Source organism: Mercenaria mercenaria, chromosome 1, assembly GCF_021730395.1.
Source record: "Mercenaria mercenaria strain notata chromosome 1, MADL_Memer_1, whole genome shotgun sequence".
Lineage (NCBI taxonomy): Eukaryota > Metazoa > Mollusca > Bivalvia > Venerida > Veneridae > Mercenaria > Mercenaria mercenaria.
The window spans coordinates 5,786,102-5,808,495 of NC_069361.1; the positions used below are offsets into that span (position 1 = coordinate 5,786,102).

Sequence of the window (22,394 nt, forward strand, 5' to 3'; positions counted from 1 at the left end):
GTAAACTAAACAAACATTCAGCTCATTATAAACACTATATCTATTAATGTCTCCATCAGATTAGAGAACAGAATTATCATCAATGACTGTAAAATATATAAGGAAATACCTAATTTTTTAAAAACTGTTTTTCAGCCAAAAACAAAGCCATTTCGTATTTGTATGAAAATTGATTCAAAAAGGATTCGTTCCCTTCCTCTTACTCCATAGATTACAATAATCGCTGAAGCATTGCATAACATGATAGTGTGTCCTACGCGTCCGCCAAATAATAGGTCATTTTTTTGTTGTAAGCGGTAACTGGTGACATCGCTAAAGAGCTTTTTCCAACATGATTTATATCATTTCAAGACAACATTGGATTTAAACACAAAAGCAAGAAAGCGTGTCGCATTGAGTGGTGATTTATGGCTGTGTCACACACACTTCGTTAGATGAATTTTTTTTGGACTGTACAAGTACTAAAACCATTCAAATCTAATGGACTTAGTCCAATACGAGAACACATATAGATAATGTATACAATCACCACCATTCTCTTGGTAAATTACTGTAGACTGATGACGTTCTAATATATTCGTTCGATTAATATTTATTTGAATATGTATCAAAGAGATCTGTAGCTCCAAACCGGGGTCTAGAAATACTGTTCTGATGTTGTACCAACTTAGCTAAATTGTATCCCCAACTGTAACGTTCAATATAATGACAGCAGACTCCTTCTGCAGATAATAAATAACAGTGTAACACAACAGCCTTTCAATCCACACAACAAAGTAGATAACCGATCTTTTTAATACCAAAGTAGAACTAATACAAGTGTTGTACCGTCGATGGTCTGTCTGAATATGATGGTGACAGACACAAAGAAAAAATAATTAGTGTTCATACCAGGATGCATTATTTTGTTGAAAAGCGTTGTCTGTTAACATGGTAGGAAGCAACGAATATTTTCTTTTACTTATCGAATTTCTTTCATCATGAGGCATTTTGGGCCTCTCAATAAACGTGCTCTGTATTATCTTATCATTTATTTCACTCCGCGTCTTTGGTCGGGTAATCGTGTCGAATAATTTTCTATTAGTTTAGTGTTGCAATTCAAATCTACAATCTACAGGTAACATTTTTATTGCTTGTTACTTAAAATATTTAAGGTAACGGAAAAGCAAACCAGCAATTACTAAAAATAACAACATAACAAGTCGAATACATTCTCCAATTATAATAAACAAGAAAAGTCCTAATCCATCCTGTCCTGGTCAAATTTAATGCCAATCAGTATTAATAAAGATAACATTAAAATCCACAATGTTACTGTGAATCCATCAAATATCCAAACTCGTAATATTTTGTTATTCTGTGATCTTGCTTAGGTTATACCTGTCTTTAAAAAGCTTCTTATTACAAGCATCATGAAAGATTCGAGCACTTTTATGTACATCAAGAAAATAAAAGAAGATTCCAGAAAAACGCAGAACACACTATAACTCACTCAAAATAATGTTACTACCCTCTTTATCAGTATTTGTGATGAAACATTGTGGAAAGCCATAGAATATAAATAACTTATTTAAATAACGTACATAATGTCTAAAGTCGAGGGCAGACTTTATTGTAAAGATTATTGCAATTTTATAAAAAAAAAAAACACACACACACACAAAAAAAAACAAAAAATATAGATTATCTTATTTGGAATGAAGTATGCATGTTTCTTTTTTTCTAAAGTCTGAATCGTTGTATCTATATATATTTTTTTTACATTTTGCTGTATTACTCTTACTTAGACTTTTCATTGAAATGTTTATAACTGTATTGAGCAATAATTAAAGTACTGGAACAGCCAGTATTACCTTGAATAACACAGTGCTTTCAAAGTTAAGTGAGAACAGTTACGAACTAAACTGAGCTGATCAACCAATCAATCCTTCTTTAGATAGTTTACCGACCAACCTGCAAAAAGGTATGCGCATGTTACTTTGGAAGTGTAATAGACAGTACGCTGCAAATGTTTTACTGACTATAAAATCTATATAGAAGAACGACTTCGTGTGATATGGCTAATAGCTATAACGTATCTCTTTCGATGAAGAACAACCGTTTAAGATTTATCGCTGCAATATTGAATCAAATTGCAAATTTTAATAGGTTTCTTTCCAAGTAAAATATTTCTAACTCTATTTTTCTGCAAAATGATTACTGTTGCTGCCTTTATCATCTGAATATGAAGACATTGTCACTAGCAGATATTATGAAATAATAAACTGGTAATTAAATGTAAATTCTATTCAAGAATAAGTCTGAAAAATGATTGCTTCGAAATCATATCAATAAAGAACCGAGAAATAATCTAAACAAAATGGAATTGGAAATTGAATTCATCATTTCAATAAATATCCTTATAATCCTGTTTTTACAGCAGTACATCTCTCAACTAAATTACAATTTCAATCTAACTATATATTTAAGAAATAATGTATACTGTTAGAAAAACCATGTTTCAACGTTATTAATACACGAAATTAGGTTATACGTCCGCGGAATAATTTCACGAGTGCATAGCCCGAGTGAATTATTCAGGCGACATATAACCGATGTTGAGTGTATTAATTAAGGTAAAACACGATTTTGCTATACATTATTTCGATTCTAATATGCCCTTAATCTAAAACAGTAGATAAAATATAGAAGCGCTCTTCCTAGGTCGCAACAAAAACATTGACGTCATCACACGTTAACGTGACGTCATTTTAGCATAAGCCTATTTTAACAGAAACAAGCATGTGCCAAAACAATCATAAGATAAACATTCAGATATCCTTTAAAGATGCCGTAAAAGATATGTATGTATCTTGCACGATACCTGGCTATATAAAGTCAAGTATATTGTATCTGTTGGATCAATGAATCCAATGAGAGTTATAAGAATCTTATAAAGCATAAATAAAATGGAGACGGCACTAAACTTATAAACGTTAGGTCAGATTGTTAAGTTAAACAATGTAAACAATCAGATATTTGGGTGCTTTCGATTAAGATAGTTTTTACCGTAGAAAATAAAAAGACAATGGACAAGAAATGACCCAGTGGTGTTAAGTGATAATATTTTCATTCAATATGGCGTCACTTGTGGAAGTATCTCCCTGGAAAAAAGGAAATAATTAAAAAAGTATGATTGAACCGCAGGAAAATGAAACCTGTAGGTGTATTATCATATCTGTATGTATTGGCATGGGCAGCCAGCTGGCACATGTTCAGAACAAGTAACACATATGTATACAATATGGTAACAAGTTAAAGAACACAGGTATTTCTTACGCAATCGTATAACAAAAAGACATGTGATGTAAAATCCACGGATATGTACCATCATTTGAATATTTGTATGAGTTATGTTTATATTTATCATAAGGTTGTGGAACAGGTACACATCATGAATTAAGTTCAGGCAAAAGCAACAAGCGCGAAATAAGATTTTATGCTAAACCCGATTCTAAATAAATAGTTTAAATTTTCATTATAGTTCTTAAAACAACATCTGTCTTGACAGCACATCTTTGCCATTGTACTATATTGTCCTGAATGCAGCAGTATTAACCTCATGGCCTTAGGATTGTAGTATTTAAATCAGAAGTTGTGGTTGGCAATATGGTTTTTAACAAAATGCAGGTATTAAACGACCAAAGTCTATATGCAGTTCTTGGCAGTTGTTTTAAGTCGAAATATATTTGTAGTATATTAAATATCTCCAGATGATGTAAGACATGAAATTTCTATTAAAGAGTGAGTGTGTTATTAATAGAACCTTTGTAGCTAGAAAAATCCAGATATTTCAATATAAACAAGGAGGAAAAGATTTTTACAACACAATCAGATAAAACAATATACAAACAACATTCGAGTCGTCTGCTTGAAGGCTTTTTCTTACCGCTATCAAATGAAAAATTGAAAGCTCATACATGCATTTTTGAGATACACAGTTTTTTTAGATATGTCAATAGACTTCTCAATTACCATTGTTAATTTTGACTTTGAAAATACAAAATATATATCTCTAATATTCTAAGAATTCACAAAAAAGAACTATTTAAAAAATGTATGCAAAGTAAATTAGACCTACTTTACTGTTTTAGTTGATTCATATTACCTTTCAGATAATTCGTTTAAATCAAACGTTTCATCCAAAGTTCTATGACTCAAATGTTTTGGGGAGATTATTTAAAGTTTTATCAAAAGATGTCATGATGTAACTAGTTTAAGACATGACGCATGTTTGGTGTTCAGCCTTTTAATAGTTTGTCTCTATGTTTTTCTATACAACTGTATCAGTTTTGTATGGCCTTAAATGGTTAATGGTGTTTGTCTTGTTGTTCTGCGTAATGCAAAGGTACACGCACATTTTGGTCCTTACGTCTTCTTCTACATTTGTTTCATGCGATCATTATTGCGTTCCATTCACAAGGATACCTTCTATTTCCGCTGCCAAGTAACTTGAAACATGGTGGGAATTTAGAATGTTATTTTGCGCGCAAATAACTGGTTTAAGCTCCTGGTTTGTGTTCATGTCACCGACTGTTTCAAGGCAGTTAACCACTGCGTTTGCTTTCTCCTTGTTATATATTTGTTTTGGTTTATCTATGTTTTATGTGTATAGAACTGTCGTTTAAACATACATACATACATACATGCATACACGCACGCACGCACAAACACACACTACTGTTTGGTCTTGTTAAGGGAAGAAGCGTTCATTCCTACTGGGTCCTACTGGTTATTGTTGTTGTTTTATATTGCAACATTTAAAATAGAAAAAGTGGAAGCTCCACAGGTCAACACGACAAAAACGAACATGTTGCAGACTCGGCTTGATTGAGCCTGTTCGTGGACGGTAGCGGAAATGCATGCCACCGTCCACGCCCTCTAGCCCCGGGTTGAGCAGTACGACAGATTTAAAAGAGAAGCCTGCTGCAACGTACTTTGATAAAACATATATTTCTACAATCAGAGTATACATTACAATTACTGTAAACAAAATATATCTATTTCGCAATCTTCTTTTCATACTGGAATGAACAAATGCATAAAAGTGCAATGAAAAATAAAAACAAGAGTAAATCGTCACTACTTAAGATAAAAAGATATGTTACGAAAACATAAATAACATTCGCTTATGACGAGACTACACTTACCAAAAGGATTGTTAACATTCAATGACTAAATAATAGATCGAAACTAGTGCTTACGTTAAAATCTAGAAGCAAAGTGAATATAAAGGCTAATTAAAATGTTTGTTATCTCTGTCGTATCTTACCTGACTTTCAAGTGCTTATCGATATAGGCGTTATTGGCGATAAGAACTAAACATTGAACTTTACATTCCAGAAAAGTTATCTAACAATATATTATACTATCATAAAATGTAATTCCATTTACCATCCTATACCAAATTATTTATTTTCACCATGGTATACAGACCTCAGATGTCATCGACTTTATTTCGACAAACCCTTGTATGGTGATGCTTATATAAGGCAAACAGTCATAAAACAATTTTTAAAAGCATATTCATTTCCATCGAAGCCATGTCCGTTTAAGTTCTATAGCAAAAGTCGGAAACACAATAATTATGGTAGTATGAGGAAATTCAGAAAATTTGAGACTGTTCATATAAAATATAGGAAAACATGTATTTAAGCATATTGCTTACGCCAGTCCTTCAAAATATTCACCTACAACAGAAACGCACTTTTTCAGTCCGGGCTATCGACCTGAAAGCTACAGGGCAGTCTCCCTTTATATACTACGCAGACACCGAAACACTTCACTATTAGGGCGCTTCTGAAATTATAGCGACGACCAGCCAGCATGTATTTTCAGCAAAGTAAAGAGAAAGGGTATTTAGGTCAGGCGAATATTGAGGGTATGGTAATTGTTCTGTAAATACTGCTGTGCTCTTGTGTGCAGATGCATTATAATGTATGAGGCAGATGCCCTGTAAACCAGTTTTTAGGTGACGTTGAATGTACCCTAACTTATTTTAGAACCTTGCCCTTTAAATTTTTCCAGTAACAGATCTGCCAAATACTCTGCGTATTTGTGTGCGTGTGCGTGTGCGTGTGCGTGCGCGTGCGCGTGCGCGTGTGTGTGTGCGTGTGATGTCGCCTTTGAGGTTCGAATATACCCATTTCTCGTCCCCTGTGTTTTGCTCTTTGTTTAAAAGATAAGGTACCCACCTTGCACACACCTTCGATAATTTTAAGTGTTTAGTCCGACTTCCTTGAACACTTCCCGATGAAATGCCCACTGATATTTGGGAAACTGTATATCTCGAGTCTTCTGCTACAATGACTGCTACAGCAGCAGTGTTATGAGGGGATGCGATGCTGACGTTTTAGGGCTAGGGATTCTATCCTATTAAATATTCTTACCCACCTATAAACAGTGGCTTTGGATAGGGAAGTTTCACCGTAAGCAGAATCTGCTTAGCTTATGCACGTATGTTCAGAGAACAACACATCATTATGTAGGACTTAATGTACTTACTACTTGGAGCCTCCATGTTTACGATAAAATAACACCAATGTAAACGAGTGTGGTGTGTTATAACGCTTGTATCTCAGTTATAACCGAACCGACTGTGTTCAAATTGTAAATGTACAGGGTAATTGAAATCCCCTAGATGTCCATGAAAACAATCGTTCGTGTATTTGTAATTGTTTCTACGGATGAGCATTAGTCTCAAAAGTTTCTGAAGTCCGCTTTGGCAATTATCTGCCTGAAGAAATAATGTTATTCTTCAGTTATTTCTCAATTACTGTAGACTGTCAAAAAGTTTGAACATGCTAATGTATTACGCGACACATGACTCAACCAAAAAACATTGTGTCTTAAGTGGACTGTCCAAAGAATACAGGTCTAAATGGCTTTTTTATACTGACGCTGCTTGTGAGAATGTGCTTCCGGCTCTTCGCACAGGGTTCTTTTCACAGTCTCCCATTAGAATTTTCTTGTATGCTGTCCTAAAATTATTGTCCATCAGTGTGTACACTACTGGATTCAGACAATAAAGCAGCCAGCCAAGCATCGTGGTCCAAATGTGGTGAATAGGATACTTGAATTCTCTATCAGTTACATTTAGTACAAAATATGGGAATGTACCTAGGAAAAATATGAAAAATATGCAAAGCATCATTGCCGAAAGTCTCAACGCCTTTCCTTGGGGCGTATTGCCTTGCCACCGACTCATCCGTTTAAAGCTTTTGTATGCCGCACATCCAATTCTGGCGTAACAGTACATTATAAATAAACACGGAACTATGAAACCCGCAGTGACAGTAGCAATGCGATTTGATTGGTCAGTTGATTTGTCAAATGTACATGCCAATATGGAGGACTGAAAATGGAATCCTCCCCATATGCTAAACGTAGGTGGAATTGTGAAAACCATAGGCAACAACCAGCAAGTAGCCAGTGCAAATGATAGTTGCCTTAGTTCTGACATAAAACGGTATTTGTTAATATATACTACATTCAAGAATCGGTACAAAGCTATTACACCTAGGTGCAACATAATAACTCCAACCAGTGTGTATCGTATTCCACCCACTGCGGAACAAAATTCTTTTGGTACTTTTTGTGCCTTGCGATGAAATATCACTGCTTGCATTGACAAAATAAGAGAACAATACAAGAATCCCGCAAAACTTTGACTTCCAATCAGGATGCAGTTAACACTGTACCGCAGACTTGAAAACAAAATTGCTAAGACTGTAACTAAGTTTCCAAAGCTTCCCAGAATGCACAAGACTATTACAAACGCCTCAAGAATTGCAAGTGCGCTCGTTTTCCCACACCACCATTCTGGACATTCATCTGTAGAGTTATTCGTCTGCGCCAACTGCACTGCGTATTTATCACTAGACATACTGTGTCTCAATATAAACGAGGTTAGACAAGAATCCAATTAGAATAACTAAAAGTATCTGTATATTTTGATTCCCGAGGGTTGAAATTAGGTCTCTTATTGTTTCTATTTCTTTCCTTGTTGTCTTTTACTTTCCGAAAGAGTTTTTCTTTCCTCATATAAATAAAGGTAAAATAAATGTTAATTTAATTACATCGCTTTTTTCCTTAGAATATTCAACACAACAAAAGTAAAATGACACAAATATTAATTCATTAATCAGTTAGAAAATATAAATGATTTCAAATCCCATTTGAAACGTGTTACTCCTTTAATTAATTAATGTATCACTCTCTATAAATAGATACGTAAACAATAGAGCACAGCTTGTTCAATGTTGTATCCTTTGACAGTTTTAAATCCTCTCGCGTTTTAACTGGTCGTTTCATTTTCTCCTGACGATCTGTTGTGCTCACATGTTCCCAATAAAGCTTGTACGCGCTATCGCTTTTAGACCATTTTATTTCCTTCAGAACATTGATTTTATTACACGCTAAAGTGTATACTTATTCTCCTGAAGCTTGCTCCCTCGTTTGCTTTCCGTGACATATAAAGAACATTCGATTACGTAAACTCTAATTTCTTTCGCTTGTAGAGATATGAAAGATCCTGATTTATAAAATGGAATTTACATTCGAATTGCTTTACCCTTTATGTAGATACATATACATATGTATATGAAAGATCTATTCAAACAGTTCCCATCTGATTGACCGGCAGGTTGGTTATCAATACATTTGCTCAAAAAGAACTTTTTTAATACTTCATGTCTAACTGAAGATACATCAAGATAACCCGTATATAAATTATGTATATTAGAATGTTTTATAAGATATTTGAACAACTAGTAATCGTTGATTCAATCACTTATTTAGAAACTATGTATGAATCCTACCTAAATGCAAATTTGTATTGGCAAATGTTACGTTTTATATCATCATATCTTTCCGCGTCATTATGTTAAAATATATCTTATTGCCGATAATTCCACGTTAAAGTGCATAACGTAGGACAATCAAGTAGATCAATTAATGTGTTTAATATTATCAATAGTCATTAATGCAAGAGTAGGCAACGGAGAGTTTATCGGATCCATTACATAGAACCGGTTTGTAAATAGATGACGTCATAAAACTACGTCATCATGATCTACACATGTTGTGTGTAAAACTATGTAGCATGTTTAAGTTAAGACCATATGGACGTATTAGTCAAATTAAAATGATAAAATACGATAAGTTATCACTTGGCTACATTTTGACCGAATGTTCGTTTAAGTAAGACCAAAGGATCTTTTAAGATATTATTCTACATGAAACTACTTAAATTTCAGGCGTAGCAAGGTATTTATTGCATTTTTTTTTTTAGTAAGAAATGTGTCATTTGTCAGGTTTTTTCATTGATAATTTGTATAAATGAATTTTACCTCTGAAACAGAAGGGCAGTGTTAGACATCTTTCAAAATGAAAATACTAAGTTACATGCGGTAAAAGGTTTTCATTTTCCCTTTACTCTTTAATTTACATATTGTGAAAGAAATGTAGGTAGGTTTTACCTCTGCCCCATGGTTTTTTAATGTAGTAAAATTTAAAACAGTCTTACAGGACTCGGCCAAAGTTTTTCAGTGTTGGAGCTTAATTTCTGTCCGATTAAATTATTTTACTTTAAGCTCCCTAGAAAAAAAATCTTGACAGTTAAATTGTGTTTTATTATTGTTTACCAATACTTTGAGCTTTCTTTTATCAAAAGTATTGGTAAAATGAATTCTCTGTGAACGTTTTGTACATTGATTAACAATTTTAAATTTGTCTTTATTTAAGCTTGAGGAAATATCATAAATCATACAAAATTAAAAAAGAAGAAAACGACACGGTGAAAGTTGTTTAAAAATTGCAATACAGTGCGAAACAATGTTAACTTTGTTAATACCAAGTTAATGCAATTTTTTTAAACATTACTACCACGGGTCCACTACCTTCATGATACTCTAAACTAAAACTGTGCTGAAAAAACATTTCAATTTTACGCTTTTAGCTTACGAAGCAATGATTGCTACAATTTTGATATTAGCCAATAACAGTAAGCGAACATAACAATTCACATAAACCAATTAGTCTTTATTGCGTACTATTGAAGAAAAAATTATTTTATTTATTGATATTTATTTTATGTTTACTCAGATGTCCTTTATTCCAATGAATGAGGCTGTAATCTACCTACGTAAAACAATTGTGAATTTATGTCTAACCGCTATACATTTTATTACAGGCTTTTACAGGCAAATGCCGCCATTTGGGATTTATGAAATGGAATTTATTCAGAAAGTCAGAAACAGACAGAATTACTTGGCGCCAAAATGGTTTCTATTAGAAAGCCAAGGCAACATACAAACAATAAGTATGTAGATGTTTTATTCCCTGCTATTTATACAGTTTGTGCTATTTAACCCCCATTTGAAAGAGTTTGCACAAGGCCTCTTTGACCAAATATCTTAGAAATAGAGCTATTCCGCCTCAGATACACAACTCTAAGATTACTAAAGGAACAAAATGTGTGTCTGTTTTATTAACATTTAGGGCGTATTTTATCTATAAGAAATCTGGGGGCCTCCGAGGCCGAGTGGTTAATGTCTCTTGACTTTAAATTATTTGCCCCTCATCGACATGGGTTCGTTGAGAGGCGTTGAATTCTTCATGTGAGGAAGTTATCCAGTTGACTTACGGAAGGTCGGTGGTTCTACCCAGGTGCCCTAGGGTTTTCCTCTACCACCAAAGCTGGAAATTGTGTCGGTGCGACGTTAAACCCAACAAAAAATAAGAAATGTGTTTCTATAACTCAGTAGTTTCTCTCTATGACTACATATAATACCAGAACTTTCTATGCAATTTCTTTATAAACACGATTTTCGTTAATATAAATTTTATATAGCTCCAAGTTTAATTAAACATTTTACGTTCGTAGTGAATAACAGTACAGTGTTGACATCTTATTGCAATAATGCCCCTCAGAATGTTCCAAAAATGTCTATTTCGTCACGTGCTTGAAAAATTGAGCAGAGATGAATGATTTATATTTCCCGGAAGAATAAATGAATATGCTTTGTCTAATGATATGTACATTTTGTACCGAGAAATTTCTCCCTATGAGTACCTTACTCAATTACTTCTTTCACTGTGCTTATAACTATTTTTGTACATATTCATCATTTTAAGAAAGGAGTGTATTTTCTCCTTCTGTTAGTGTTAAAATGCGTTTCAAAATCTACTCTTAGCATTATGCTTGCCTTTCTTTTATATTTCTCAGGCTTTCTATAGTCAAGAAGAAATGTGAGATTTTTAATGAAATAGTTTTAATGTGAGTAAACAATACTATCAACCAGACCATGAAATAAAAGAAGGAAATTGGTCCATACTCGTAATAAATGCATCATAAACTGATTTAGTATTAAACGAATCACGCTATGTATTCTACATATTACAGATTACACACAGCAAACCCCAGAGCATTGTCTTCATATACATTATTACAGGAACTTTAATGAGACATGAATTATCCTTGAAATGAAGAATAAAGTCTTATAGAAATATCCTTGGACGAAGAACAGTATATTGAGCATCATGAATGTTGATTGCAGTGTGGTGTTGAAAGAGACACTTCTTGAACCTAATTCTGTTCTTGTGTTTCATACATAGGGAACGTTTTAGTAAATCATACATTCAGCGTAGGATTTCCTTGACTTGGTTATAAGCTGAAGAAATGTTAAAGCTTTAAATCTAGTAGTTGTTAATAGTATACTTTCCAACCACGATATCTCGCTATTACAAAGGAACCTTTTATTTAAGCTCAACTTTTGGATTATAATAAAGAGCGTAAAATGCATTAACATTTCTCCAGCCGGCATGAATGCATGAATTCTATATCTATCCTTTGTCTATTGTCATCTTTTTTTATTCCACTAATGATAAACTGGCAAAAAAATGACGGAGCTGTTTGTGAAACAGGAAACAAAAAAGGAAAATATCCAGACGTCTGCTTTACATCCGTTTCTAAGTTAAATAGTGAAAACTTATAACTTGGCGTCAGTTTTTTTTCCACATTTTTCTACGATATCTATTGATTGAAATGGGTGTAACGATTGATTATTTGCAACAAATCTTGTTGTAGAGATTGTGTGGTAATGGAATGCTATCTACATGTGCACCGGTAACAAGAAAATGTAAACAATGAATTTTATATTTAGGAATGAATGAAAGACATATTACTGACTGAAAGCGAATGCTAATGACTTCATGTGCTGCAGGAATTTTAGTTCGTAGACGGTAATTTCCTGACGATTGAAATTCGATCAAAATTTCTACACACCAACGATAACAGCTGTACGTCAGAAAAAATGTGTTGTTGATGTTGTTCTGTTTATGAAAAATAAAATAGCACTTTTCACGTAAGGTTGAAAACAAAACACTACTTTTTTTTACCCTTTTCCATGTGATATAATCTAATCAAAAGATGCCTTATTAGGTTAGTTATATATTTGAGAAATATAAGGACGTATGCATGCACATCAAAGCATTGTATTTGTAAAACATTCGAACTGTCTCTTCTTGCTGTATACAATTCATTACAAAATATATATTGTATGGTATTTACTATTATAAAACACAGTTTTTGTTGGATTTAACGTCGCGCTGATACAACCATAGGTCATATGGCGACGTTCAAGCTTTAATGGTGGAGAAAGACCCCTCCCTGCATTATTTCATCTTGGGCGGGCACCGACTTCCCTAAACAAGCTGCATGGCTTCCTCACATGGAGAATTCAACGCACCGTGTGAGGTTCGAACTCATATTGGTGAGGGGCAAGTTATTTAAAGTCAGCGATCTTAACCACTCGGCCACAGAGGCCTGCATAAAACACAGTAAATCAGATATTTTATTTGAACATAATCTGGTTAAAGCCTGTGATAAACAGATCCGATTCTCAAATACCATGAAACTTGATAGGTAGATTCATGCAGAGAAAGATGTTTAACCTTTACACGTGAGGGTACTGACGAAATAAAAACACAACAGCAGCAAATTACCTTAAACTACTTTTTCTGGAATTGAGTAAAACTATCCGCATATGTGTCTACTATCACAATTTCAATCAAATAAATTTATATATTATGAACAGCTGAAAGTGAAGCTAACCTTTCGTTACCAATGTCATATTACTTTCGAAATCATGCTTTTCCGCAGAAAATACGGTTCAACTGTATAAAGGTAATACCAAGGTATCATTAAAGGACATTACAGTAACTTTCACACTGCAGTCTAGTTAGAATCAGTATTATATTTCTTTTGAATCAGTATGCTAATACATTTGAATCAAAACAATTTAGATTATATTAATCTGTTTTAGGCAATTGTAAAGCAAGTTCTACAACTTACATTAATCACTCTCGACACCTCATTCATGATGGGATCCATCGTCACGAGCGTACGAGAGAAGAGGCAAATTTCACTTAACAACTTTCCACTTCAATGTTTTCAGTTGTTAAGTGCCTACTTTGCGATGTGAGCTTTGGCTGCGTTTGCTGTACTCTGTGATTCCAGGAAATCTTCTCTTACCCTGCATTGTTTTCATTATGCCCCTGTATTAGATTCAAAGTGTGTCCATTTGCCAAGTTCGGATACGATAGATCAGGGTTCTATTAAAAGTCACTGAAAACTCAGTTCATTGATAACACTGTAACATTTCAAGATGCTTAAAAATACCTACTTAAAAAGTAATCTCACTTGCATGTATTTGTATTCTTTCTGACATTGGAGGTGTCGCTTAACAAAATATACACCATGACATTAAAACTGTATTTGGCCAGAATTAACGAGTAAGCCCCGAACGAATATTGGACAATTCAAACGTTTCAAAAAATGTTAACGCATTTATTGAGATTATAATGCACGAGCTCGTATGACCGTTACAGAGCACGTAATAGATACTTTGTTTAGTTTTGTCTCACCACATTTTTCTCCTTAATTAATTTTTATTTTACGGAACTTGGTCTTGTTTTTTTCTAACAATGTAAAATGGATATTTATATGTAAGTTTAAATCAGTTACTTTTTGCCTGACTTTTTCACCCCTTCAAAGCTGGTAAGTCATTTTTGTGCTAGATATATGGTGGGATCCTAACGTACTAGTGATGTGATGCGCTAACAGGCTACGACCTCGCACACAACACATTTAGTGGTCATTGATCAAGTAATTCATTTCTGTAATTGAGTAGTATCTGTCCTAAATCTCGTAAGTGTGACATCCAGACATTCGATGCGTGAATATACTGCACACAATGAAAGGGTCGCAATGGGGTTTGTTTTCATATATTAAACAAGCATTCGAAGGTAACGACGTATGTTAACCTTTTTGACAAATGAGATGTTTAGCCTGTTTCAACAACAGCACTTTTTCATCCTCGGGTTTAGTAATGTGCAATCCGCAGAGCGCGTTCAGCTAGAGAGTCGCCTCAATTAGGCAATGATAATTTTAACGTCAGAGGTTAATTCTACGGTCACAGAGTTTGACAACACCGAAGAGTCTTTTGGTGTATTAGCTACATAATGTAGTTCTTGAAACTTGATTAAGTAGTTGTGGGTTTATATGTCTTAACCTTTCAAATATAAACATTCCTCTGGCATTAAATTGTTGACCTACTTTTTATGTCTATACAAAAATGAATTAATGAACATCTCTGCGGTGAAAAAAAATCTTGGATGGGATACTCAAATATGAAGAAGAAATGCAGAACTTGATAACTGAAAACCCACAAGCATGCCGAAAGTCAGAAAAGATAAACAAGAGCTCCGCCAAGCGGGGCAATATACGCCCGAAGGGTTACATCAGAGGACGGGAGCAAAATTAAAAGAACTTGACTGTTGAAGCCCAAAGAACAGAAGCAACAAAGGGGAGAAATTCCAAAAAAATCTAAGTCCACAAAAAATCCTTACCAGGTACAGGTATGTCAAAAATACACCGTATAAAAAGAACTTTTACTGAATAACATATGAACTCCAGCATCCCAAAGATTGTCTTTGAATAGATGCAATATATTTTGTAACAAAAGAACGCCATTCTCTGAGAGTACCTGCTGCATTCTTGTGTCTAAAATATACGATCAGCAAAAAATTCTTGATCTGATCACTGGCGTTTCATGATCTTTAAAGTGGTAACAAATAGCAGAATAAGTACTAAGTAATTACAAAATGTAGCTAATGTGTTTTCCAGATGTAACACGTTTTAACACATTGTTGTATAGGTTAGCAGGAAGTTTATTACACCAGAAGAAAATGGTTGTCAAATTACTCGGTTCAATGAACCGTATATAAATGATTTACTCACCTTCCATATTCCATTCATTTAATATGTAGGTCTTGACAACATACGAATACTCTTGAAAAAAAAGAACATTCGGAGTATTTTGTCTTTTTATTGATATTCTTTAGTGTAAGTATGACCATTATCCTGTATTTTACATCCGTCTTTTGTATTATTATGGAAAACTAAACACTTCGGTCAAGTGGTATGCAAGCATTACTGAATCTGCAGTTAGATTTCTACATTCAAATTGTTAAGATTTCCAAATTGGCGGGGATATAATATGTATGGTAACCTTTTGTTTAATTCCCGATATGAAGCGAAAATTAATTTTTAAAACCCCTGTTAACAAATATGTTCCAGCTATAAAGTGTTTAGAAATGTTAACAATTAAGTTAAACATCTTTTTGTCACTAATTGCATGTAAAATACGTAATATGATGCATTCAAAAGTCTGAAATGATTTTGGAGAATAAAATGTAACTGAAATATATGATATATTGGTTTCCATAACAGAGCTCAGATATGCAGGTAGAAATTATTAACAAGGACATAAGCGATTAAACTATACATCAGTGTAGAAAACTTGAAGGACTGAATTCTATTTTAAAGCGTGTAGACGGGCAAAAAAGCATTCTCAATGATTGTTGAATTCAGGCTATTTAAAGAACCGCAAAAAAAGATCTTTAATTTTAATTTATCTTGATTCGCCGTCTGATAAAAGTACAATTCATGATTTTAATTTTGATATATACGATTGTCCATTCTTTTTCTTTTCTTCACTGTTTGAGATATAATTTTACTATAACTTAACGTTCTCTTAAACACTGTGCTGCCGATTTCGAAAGATGTTCTTTCGAACGACGTCATTCCGCTTATGTTTTAGGTAAATGACTCAGATCGCGCGCGCGTTATGTCAAGGAAAGTGCCGCTTTTGATACTATTAACACCGATGAGGTTTATGCAAAAGTATGATATTATTTTCGTTTTGAACGTATGTGGACGTCAATTATTAGATTTGGCGGTTTAATTGCACGTTTTTCTCGTGAATTATTGCATTTAACGGTAATAACCGATTTGTGTTAGTCTGTTTCCAGATATATTTACAGAGTCAAAAGTTCAGTGTTCTCCATGACACATACACCAACTTCTACCCGGATACACCCGACTCCGTAAAGATGTAACGATAACTGCTATCAATTAGTTACCTTATTTCCATGTCTTTGTTGCGTTTTCTATTGATATAGGCATTCCAGAAGAATGATTGATTTGATTACGTCCTTATCGTGAGTAAATGGTGTCATTCTTATGCACTTTTTTTGCGTTTTCAACATTAAATTGGTATTTCAGATAAATGACATAAGAGAATAATGGATTTACTAACGGCATTAGAACGAGAAAAATATTTTTGAACTATCCAAAAAATTACTTTGTTCTTTCTGTTTAGGGCGGCATGCACTCTATACAATAATATTGTGTAAAATAGGTGGTGCAATTTTGAAGAGATGAAAAACATAACAATGCATTTTTATTTCAAATTTAAAACATTAAAATTAGTTAGATACATAAATATAAAAGTTAATAATGTTAATTGAATTTGAAATGTATGAAAATCTTGAATTAAACTTAAAGACGACCTGTAACACAGTATGTTTTATGACAACTATTATTAATTAAAACAAATTTGATATTTCTGCGTCTAATTTGTATATATTCGATGGTAATTATTAGCAATATATGTTATAAATAACAAGTGACTGAAGTTATTTATATGTTCCTTATTAAATCTAAAAACCGCCCGCTAACATTTGCATATGCATAATCAAATGACACCTCTCTATAGAGACGCTGTATTATTTAGTACCTCATGACCGCTTAGATAGTCTTTTAAGAGTGCTATAAATAGTGTGTCTAATATTGATGTGCATGTAGCATGTAAGAATAATATCGTCATTGTACAAATGACTGAAAGCAACAACTTGGCTGTGTGACAGATAATGGTCGGCTCTCATTCTCCTTTTCCGCGTCCTCTCTAAAACAGTTGGGGAAATTGACGTGAATGTGCCAGTACATAGCCTGCTGGGCTCCGCGACATAGCTTACATTAATATAAGAACAATAAATGACCAACTAACATATGACTAGTATAATATGCCCCCACCCCTTAAGCGGAAACATATAGTCGTCGCTGTCCGTATGTCCGTCCGTCCCTCAATTCTCATATGGAATGTCTGCAGCAGTCACTTCTGGAATTAAGCGAAACTTTATAGGAAGATTTTCTCCTAAGAGTAAATGCGCATTTCATCTTTACGTTCTCGTCCAATAATTTTTCACTGAGTTATTGCTTGAAATCAGAGAAAGTCATTGGCAGCTTTATTCTCAACAACAGATACGCATACTCTATTCATGTTCCGTTCCATTAACTTTTTCATTGAAGTAGTGTCCTTTGAATTTTCACTATAGTATACTATAGCACCATTTCTTGTCCGAAGTATTCCTAAGCAATCTTATAATCTTCATGTTCCGGTCCGAAGATTTTTCAGTCAGCTATATACGTAAACCGAAGAAGCAAATTTAAAAGCGCTCTGTTGTTGCACTTATCATTTCTGTTAAGGAGGTAGGTTACCTTCATATCTGTATCTGCGCATGCCCAACCGGAAGCTAACGTGATGATACAGACGACGTTTACGACAAACAAAATTGTTTGTATATCCATTCTTCAGAAAAGAAATCATGAACCTGTCTCCGATCTGATGCTTAATGGTTTATTAATGCAGAAACAATTGATAAATTGCCGCAGAAACGCTTCAAAACATTGTTGCTTTAAAATGACGTCATTGACGTCATGGCGTTACGTGTCAGTAACCGCGCAAAATTAATAGCTTTTATTTTGAAAGTACGTAATTCTGTGCATTTTCTTTATCTGAACTTTTTTTAAACAGCCATTATTTACTGAAATATTTTTTATGTGTCTTTCGCTCTGAATAATAATCAATATTTTGCTTCTTTTATATAGTTATATTGAAATGTTATACGGAATGTAAGAAAATGGATGATGGTAACCAATGTTATTGGGAATATAGCTGGGTGAAAGGTTACTTAATACGGCCATTTTCAAATAAAAATTGGGCAGTTTGATTTGTAATACCCATTTTTCAATTTCCGTTGATAAGTTGTTACTTATATATTAAAACTAAGCTCTAAAATTGTTCAAATTTCACTAGAAAATTGTGGTTTCTTGAATTAAATAGATGTTACCATGGAAACGAAGCCCGTGACCTATATATCTAAATGTAAAATTCAAAAGCGTTGACACTGGTCTATTTAAGGAACACAGCTTCGGCATTTTATTTTCATTTCAACAATATCTATAATAATAATAGCAGCATGCAGAACGATTTTTCCATAAAAATATCAGACGAGGGGTACATTGAATTTTGTTTAAATAAATGCAAATAACACGAAAATATTACAAACGTTAGAACTAAAATGTTTTAAAGCTACATTAACAAGAAAGAGTATCTTATTTAATATTTTTTGTAAGAAATTATGATAAAATGCAAGATATAAGCTATTTTAAGCATCACTGTTGCCATGGTTACTTTAAACTTTAAGGAAAATAGGGTAACATGTAAAGTGCTTGGTATTTTGCTAATAATATTACCCAAATATTCCATGTTGGTCATTAACAGAATGACACTGAAGCCGTCGAAAAAACCCGTTTTCATACATAGTTGTTTAAAAAAAAAAGAGAGAAAATGCGTTACCGTGGAAACACGAGCCCCGCGACATATATATTTTAAGCTTATATTAGAAAGCTAACGCGCATACTAGTAAAATTATTAAGTATGCAGACCTCTACGGATATCAATGAAACCAAAATGCACTGAAAACTGTTAAATATACGTATTTTCCTTCTTCTTTCTATATAAAATACCTTTAGAGGGTCATGTTCTTCAAACCTGTATAAAAATTGAACTTGAAGGGCCAGAGATAAAAGAAGTTGAGATTGTAGCAGTCAAAACATTAAATTACACGAAATACAAAAAATGCTGCGGTTTAACTAATTTGAATTTACCCTGGTAACAAGGTACCCTACCTCCTTAAACGTTGCAATGTATAATACATTTTTTATTAATGTATCCGCATCCGTCAGCGTACAATGTTCTTACTACATCCGTCTATCCATTATTAAAGTGTCCATTATTTTAAGAATGAACAGTTTCCGGTAAATAATGGATAGTTGTGTGTATAGATCGGTGTTGGTACACTAAATCTATATGTTATATAGAGCAAAGGATTGCGTTACAACCGTCTTTAAGAATAAATACATCATACTTATCGATTTAAATATAAGATTAACATGTTTGTTTGTATAAACAGTTCTGTTTTTAGGCCAAATAGTATATTTCTAAAACAGAATGCCCGTGTTACGTGACGTTTTGATACCGTGGCGCATAGGGAGAAATATATAGATTCTGATAACATCTTGTTTAAAAGTTTTTGATACCTTGACGAATATTTTTTTAAGTTAAAAGCATCGATGAAAGAAAATCCGGAGCTTTCTACAGCAAAAAGCGTCTGCCACACATGCCTCAATATCTTCTTGAAATCTCAGTGTGCACGTTACCTGAACATTTGGTCCGTGAAAAACACATTTGGGCGCATTATTTAACAAAACCATTGAGACTGTCTGGTGAACGTTTAGTTTTTTGAAAGCACTTGTTTGTGTCTTCGACGCTTTTTATATTATAAAAATCAGTGAAGTAATAAGGAAATTATAGGCAAAAATATCACCTGAATATAGTGATTTCTCCATGTGTACGATTGAAAAATGTCACGTGGGTTGGTCACCCTGTATTGAATTATGTGGATCTGCAAATAGAGTGTTTTTTTTATAAAATCAAGTTAAAGTCATTGATGAAAATTTACTAAGGATTTTCTTTATTCCCACCATCTCAAAACTAAACTCAAATTTATAAATTTTGTTTCTGCAGAATGATTACTCTTACTGCAAGACATTGCCAATAAGATAAAATTATGAACAAATATTATACTGAAATTAAATTTAAGAATTAATTTCGAGAACGATTGGAAAATATATCATTATGGAACAGATTAATGGTGTAGAAATAATAAATTGTGACCTTATTTCACTATGTACAGAATCTTAATAGACGATTCGCTTTTAAAAAGAACATGAAGGACATGTTTGGTATAGTTGTACATTCCTACATTTAAAATACAATTTCAACTGATATTTAAACTGTAGAATAATAAAACGGTAAAAACTCCAATATTCGTGCAGTCTGTGATTTCAATAATTGTATTTATATCAAACAGTATCAAAATAAAAGGCTTGGATATGGTGCCTGCTTTTAAATTTTGTCTTTCGGCAGTTCCTGTGATATGCAGGCTCCATAACCTCAGATCCCCTTTCTAAATTCCAGTTTGGTTAGTTTTGCCCATTGTTTTCTCGTTTAGGGCAAACCAATTATTTTAACTGGGGACCATACGCCGCTTTTCGTGGAATTACACACTAGTGTAGCATTGAAAGTTTCATGTGCACCGCCGTATGAACATATCTGCGGATGTCTCTAAATTATTTTTTGTACTTTTAGCATGTGTAAATGTTGAGTTCTGCTCAACCCGGGGCTAGAGGGCTTGGACGGTAGCATGCATTTCCACTACTGTCCATGAACAGGCTCAATCAAACCGAGCCTGCAACATTTTCGTTTTTGTTGTGTTGAGCGACCTAGAGTTTCCACTTTTTCTATTTTATACAATTATAACTTCTGAAGTTCAAATAGGCTGGATAGATGACTTTATATGTAAAGTCGTACGTATCATGCACTGCAACACAGCAGTATAAACCAGCTTTAGGATGTGATCATTCATAATATATCAAACAAGTGTGGCGGCAGTACAAGGTCTTCCCTTACTTGGACTCAGTGTTGCCGTATTTTCTGATCCTTTGGGATCATACAGTACATGTACTATAATAGTCGCGTAAGGGGGCTTGAAGGTGCTACAAGCTTCATTACCCTATCGTTAATAGAATCAATCAAATCCGAGTCTGATATTATTTTCTTCTTTATCACGAGTGTCCATATGTTTAAATTTTGCTTAGTGTTGAAAACTCTTTTTTCTGTCGGAAAATAGCTTCAAAATATGTTTACTTGGTCTGTTTAAACTACCTTTAAAGTATCTTATCTTATGAAAGTCCACCTACCCGTGGTGGAAACGTTGTAGTTTTAATTTCAATTTAATTTCTGCACCCTTAGGAACACATCTTTATCAACGACTTTGTTATCTTTTTGGGTTGACATAATAAGGTGTGGATTCATCTAGTTTGTACAATCTGTGTTTTAAAAAACATTCAGCAAAATGCAGGTCAGAACTGACGACGGCATTCCTGCCTTTCTATTCAGTAGTCATCAGGGTTTTATTTTCACTCTAAAACCCGATCTATTTATTTAATATAAGTAAGTGTTTGGCTATTCCGTCTTCGGTTATGTTTCTATGGCCACTTTAGAGAAAGTTGGAATTCATACGTGATAACTAACATATCTCAAGAAAATACAAGGCGTGACATTCATATCGAAAAGCAAGTGTATTATTAGTAGAACCTTTACAAAAGATTTGATTGCTTGCAATAAGCCAGACCTCTTAATATAAACAATGCCTGCACGATCTTTATAGCACAATTATATAAACGTATATACAGACTACATTCTAAGACTTTTCGTTTGGAAGACATAATGAAATGAAATGATTGAAAGTTACCTACATTGGTTTTCGGATATATAAAATGTTTCAAGATACACAAATACTTTATGGCACCGAAGCTCTTTATATATAAAAACTTAAACTTTACAAATATCTTTTAATCGAATGTGTAGTGTCTGAAGACTGTCAGTCTATACATAGGCTTTGTCAGTTCCTTTAGGAGCAGTAATGACGTTGCAAAACTTAAACAGTTTGAGAAAGTTAATTGCAACCAATTAGAAAATAAAACTGGTGAATCGAGTATGATTCAAAAAATGATAAAAGATAATAGGTAAGGGTAGATTTCTCGG

At 33.6% G+C, this 22,394-nt stretch overlaps 1 protein-coding gene across 1 annotated transcript; it reads right to left on the reverse strand.

Annotated features, from left to right (window-relative positions):
* Positions 1–5,016: 5,016 nt before the first annotated feature.
* On the reverse strand, positions 5,017–8,467 carry LOC123545806 (G-protein coupled receptor moody-like). The gene has a single exon (XM_045332113.2). It carries the CDS (start codon positions 7,922–7,924, stop codon positions 6,929–6,931), a length of 996 nt encoding a protein of 331 aa, XP_045188048.2. The 5' UTR covers positions 7,925–8,467; the 3' UTR covers positions 5,017–6,928.
* Between the last annotated feature and the right edge of the window lie 13,927 nt (positions 8,468–22,394).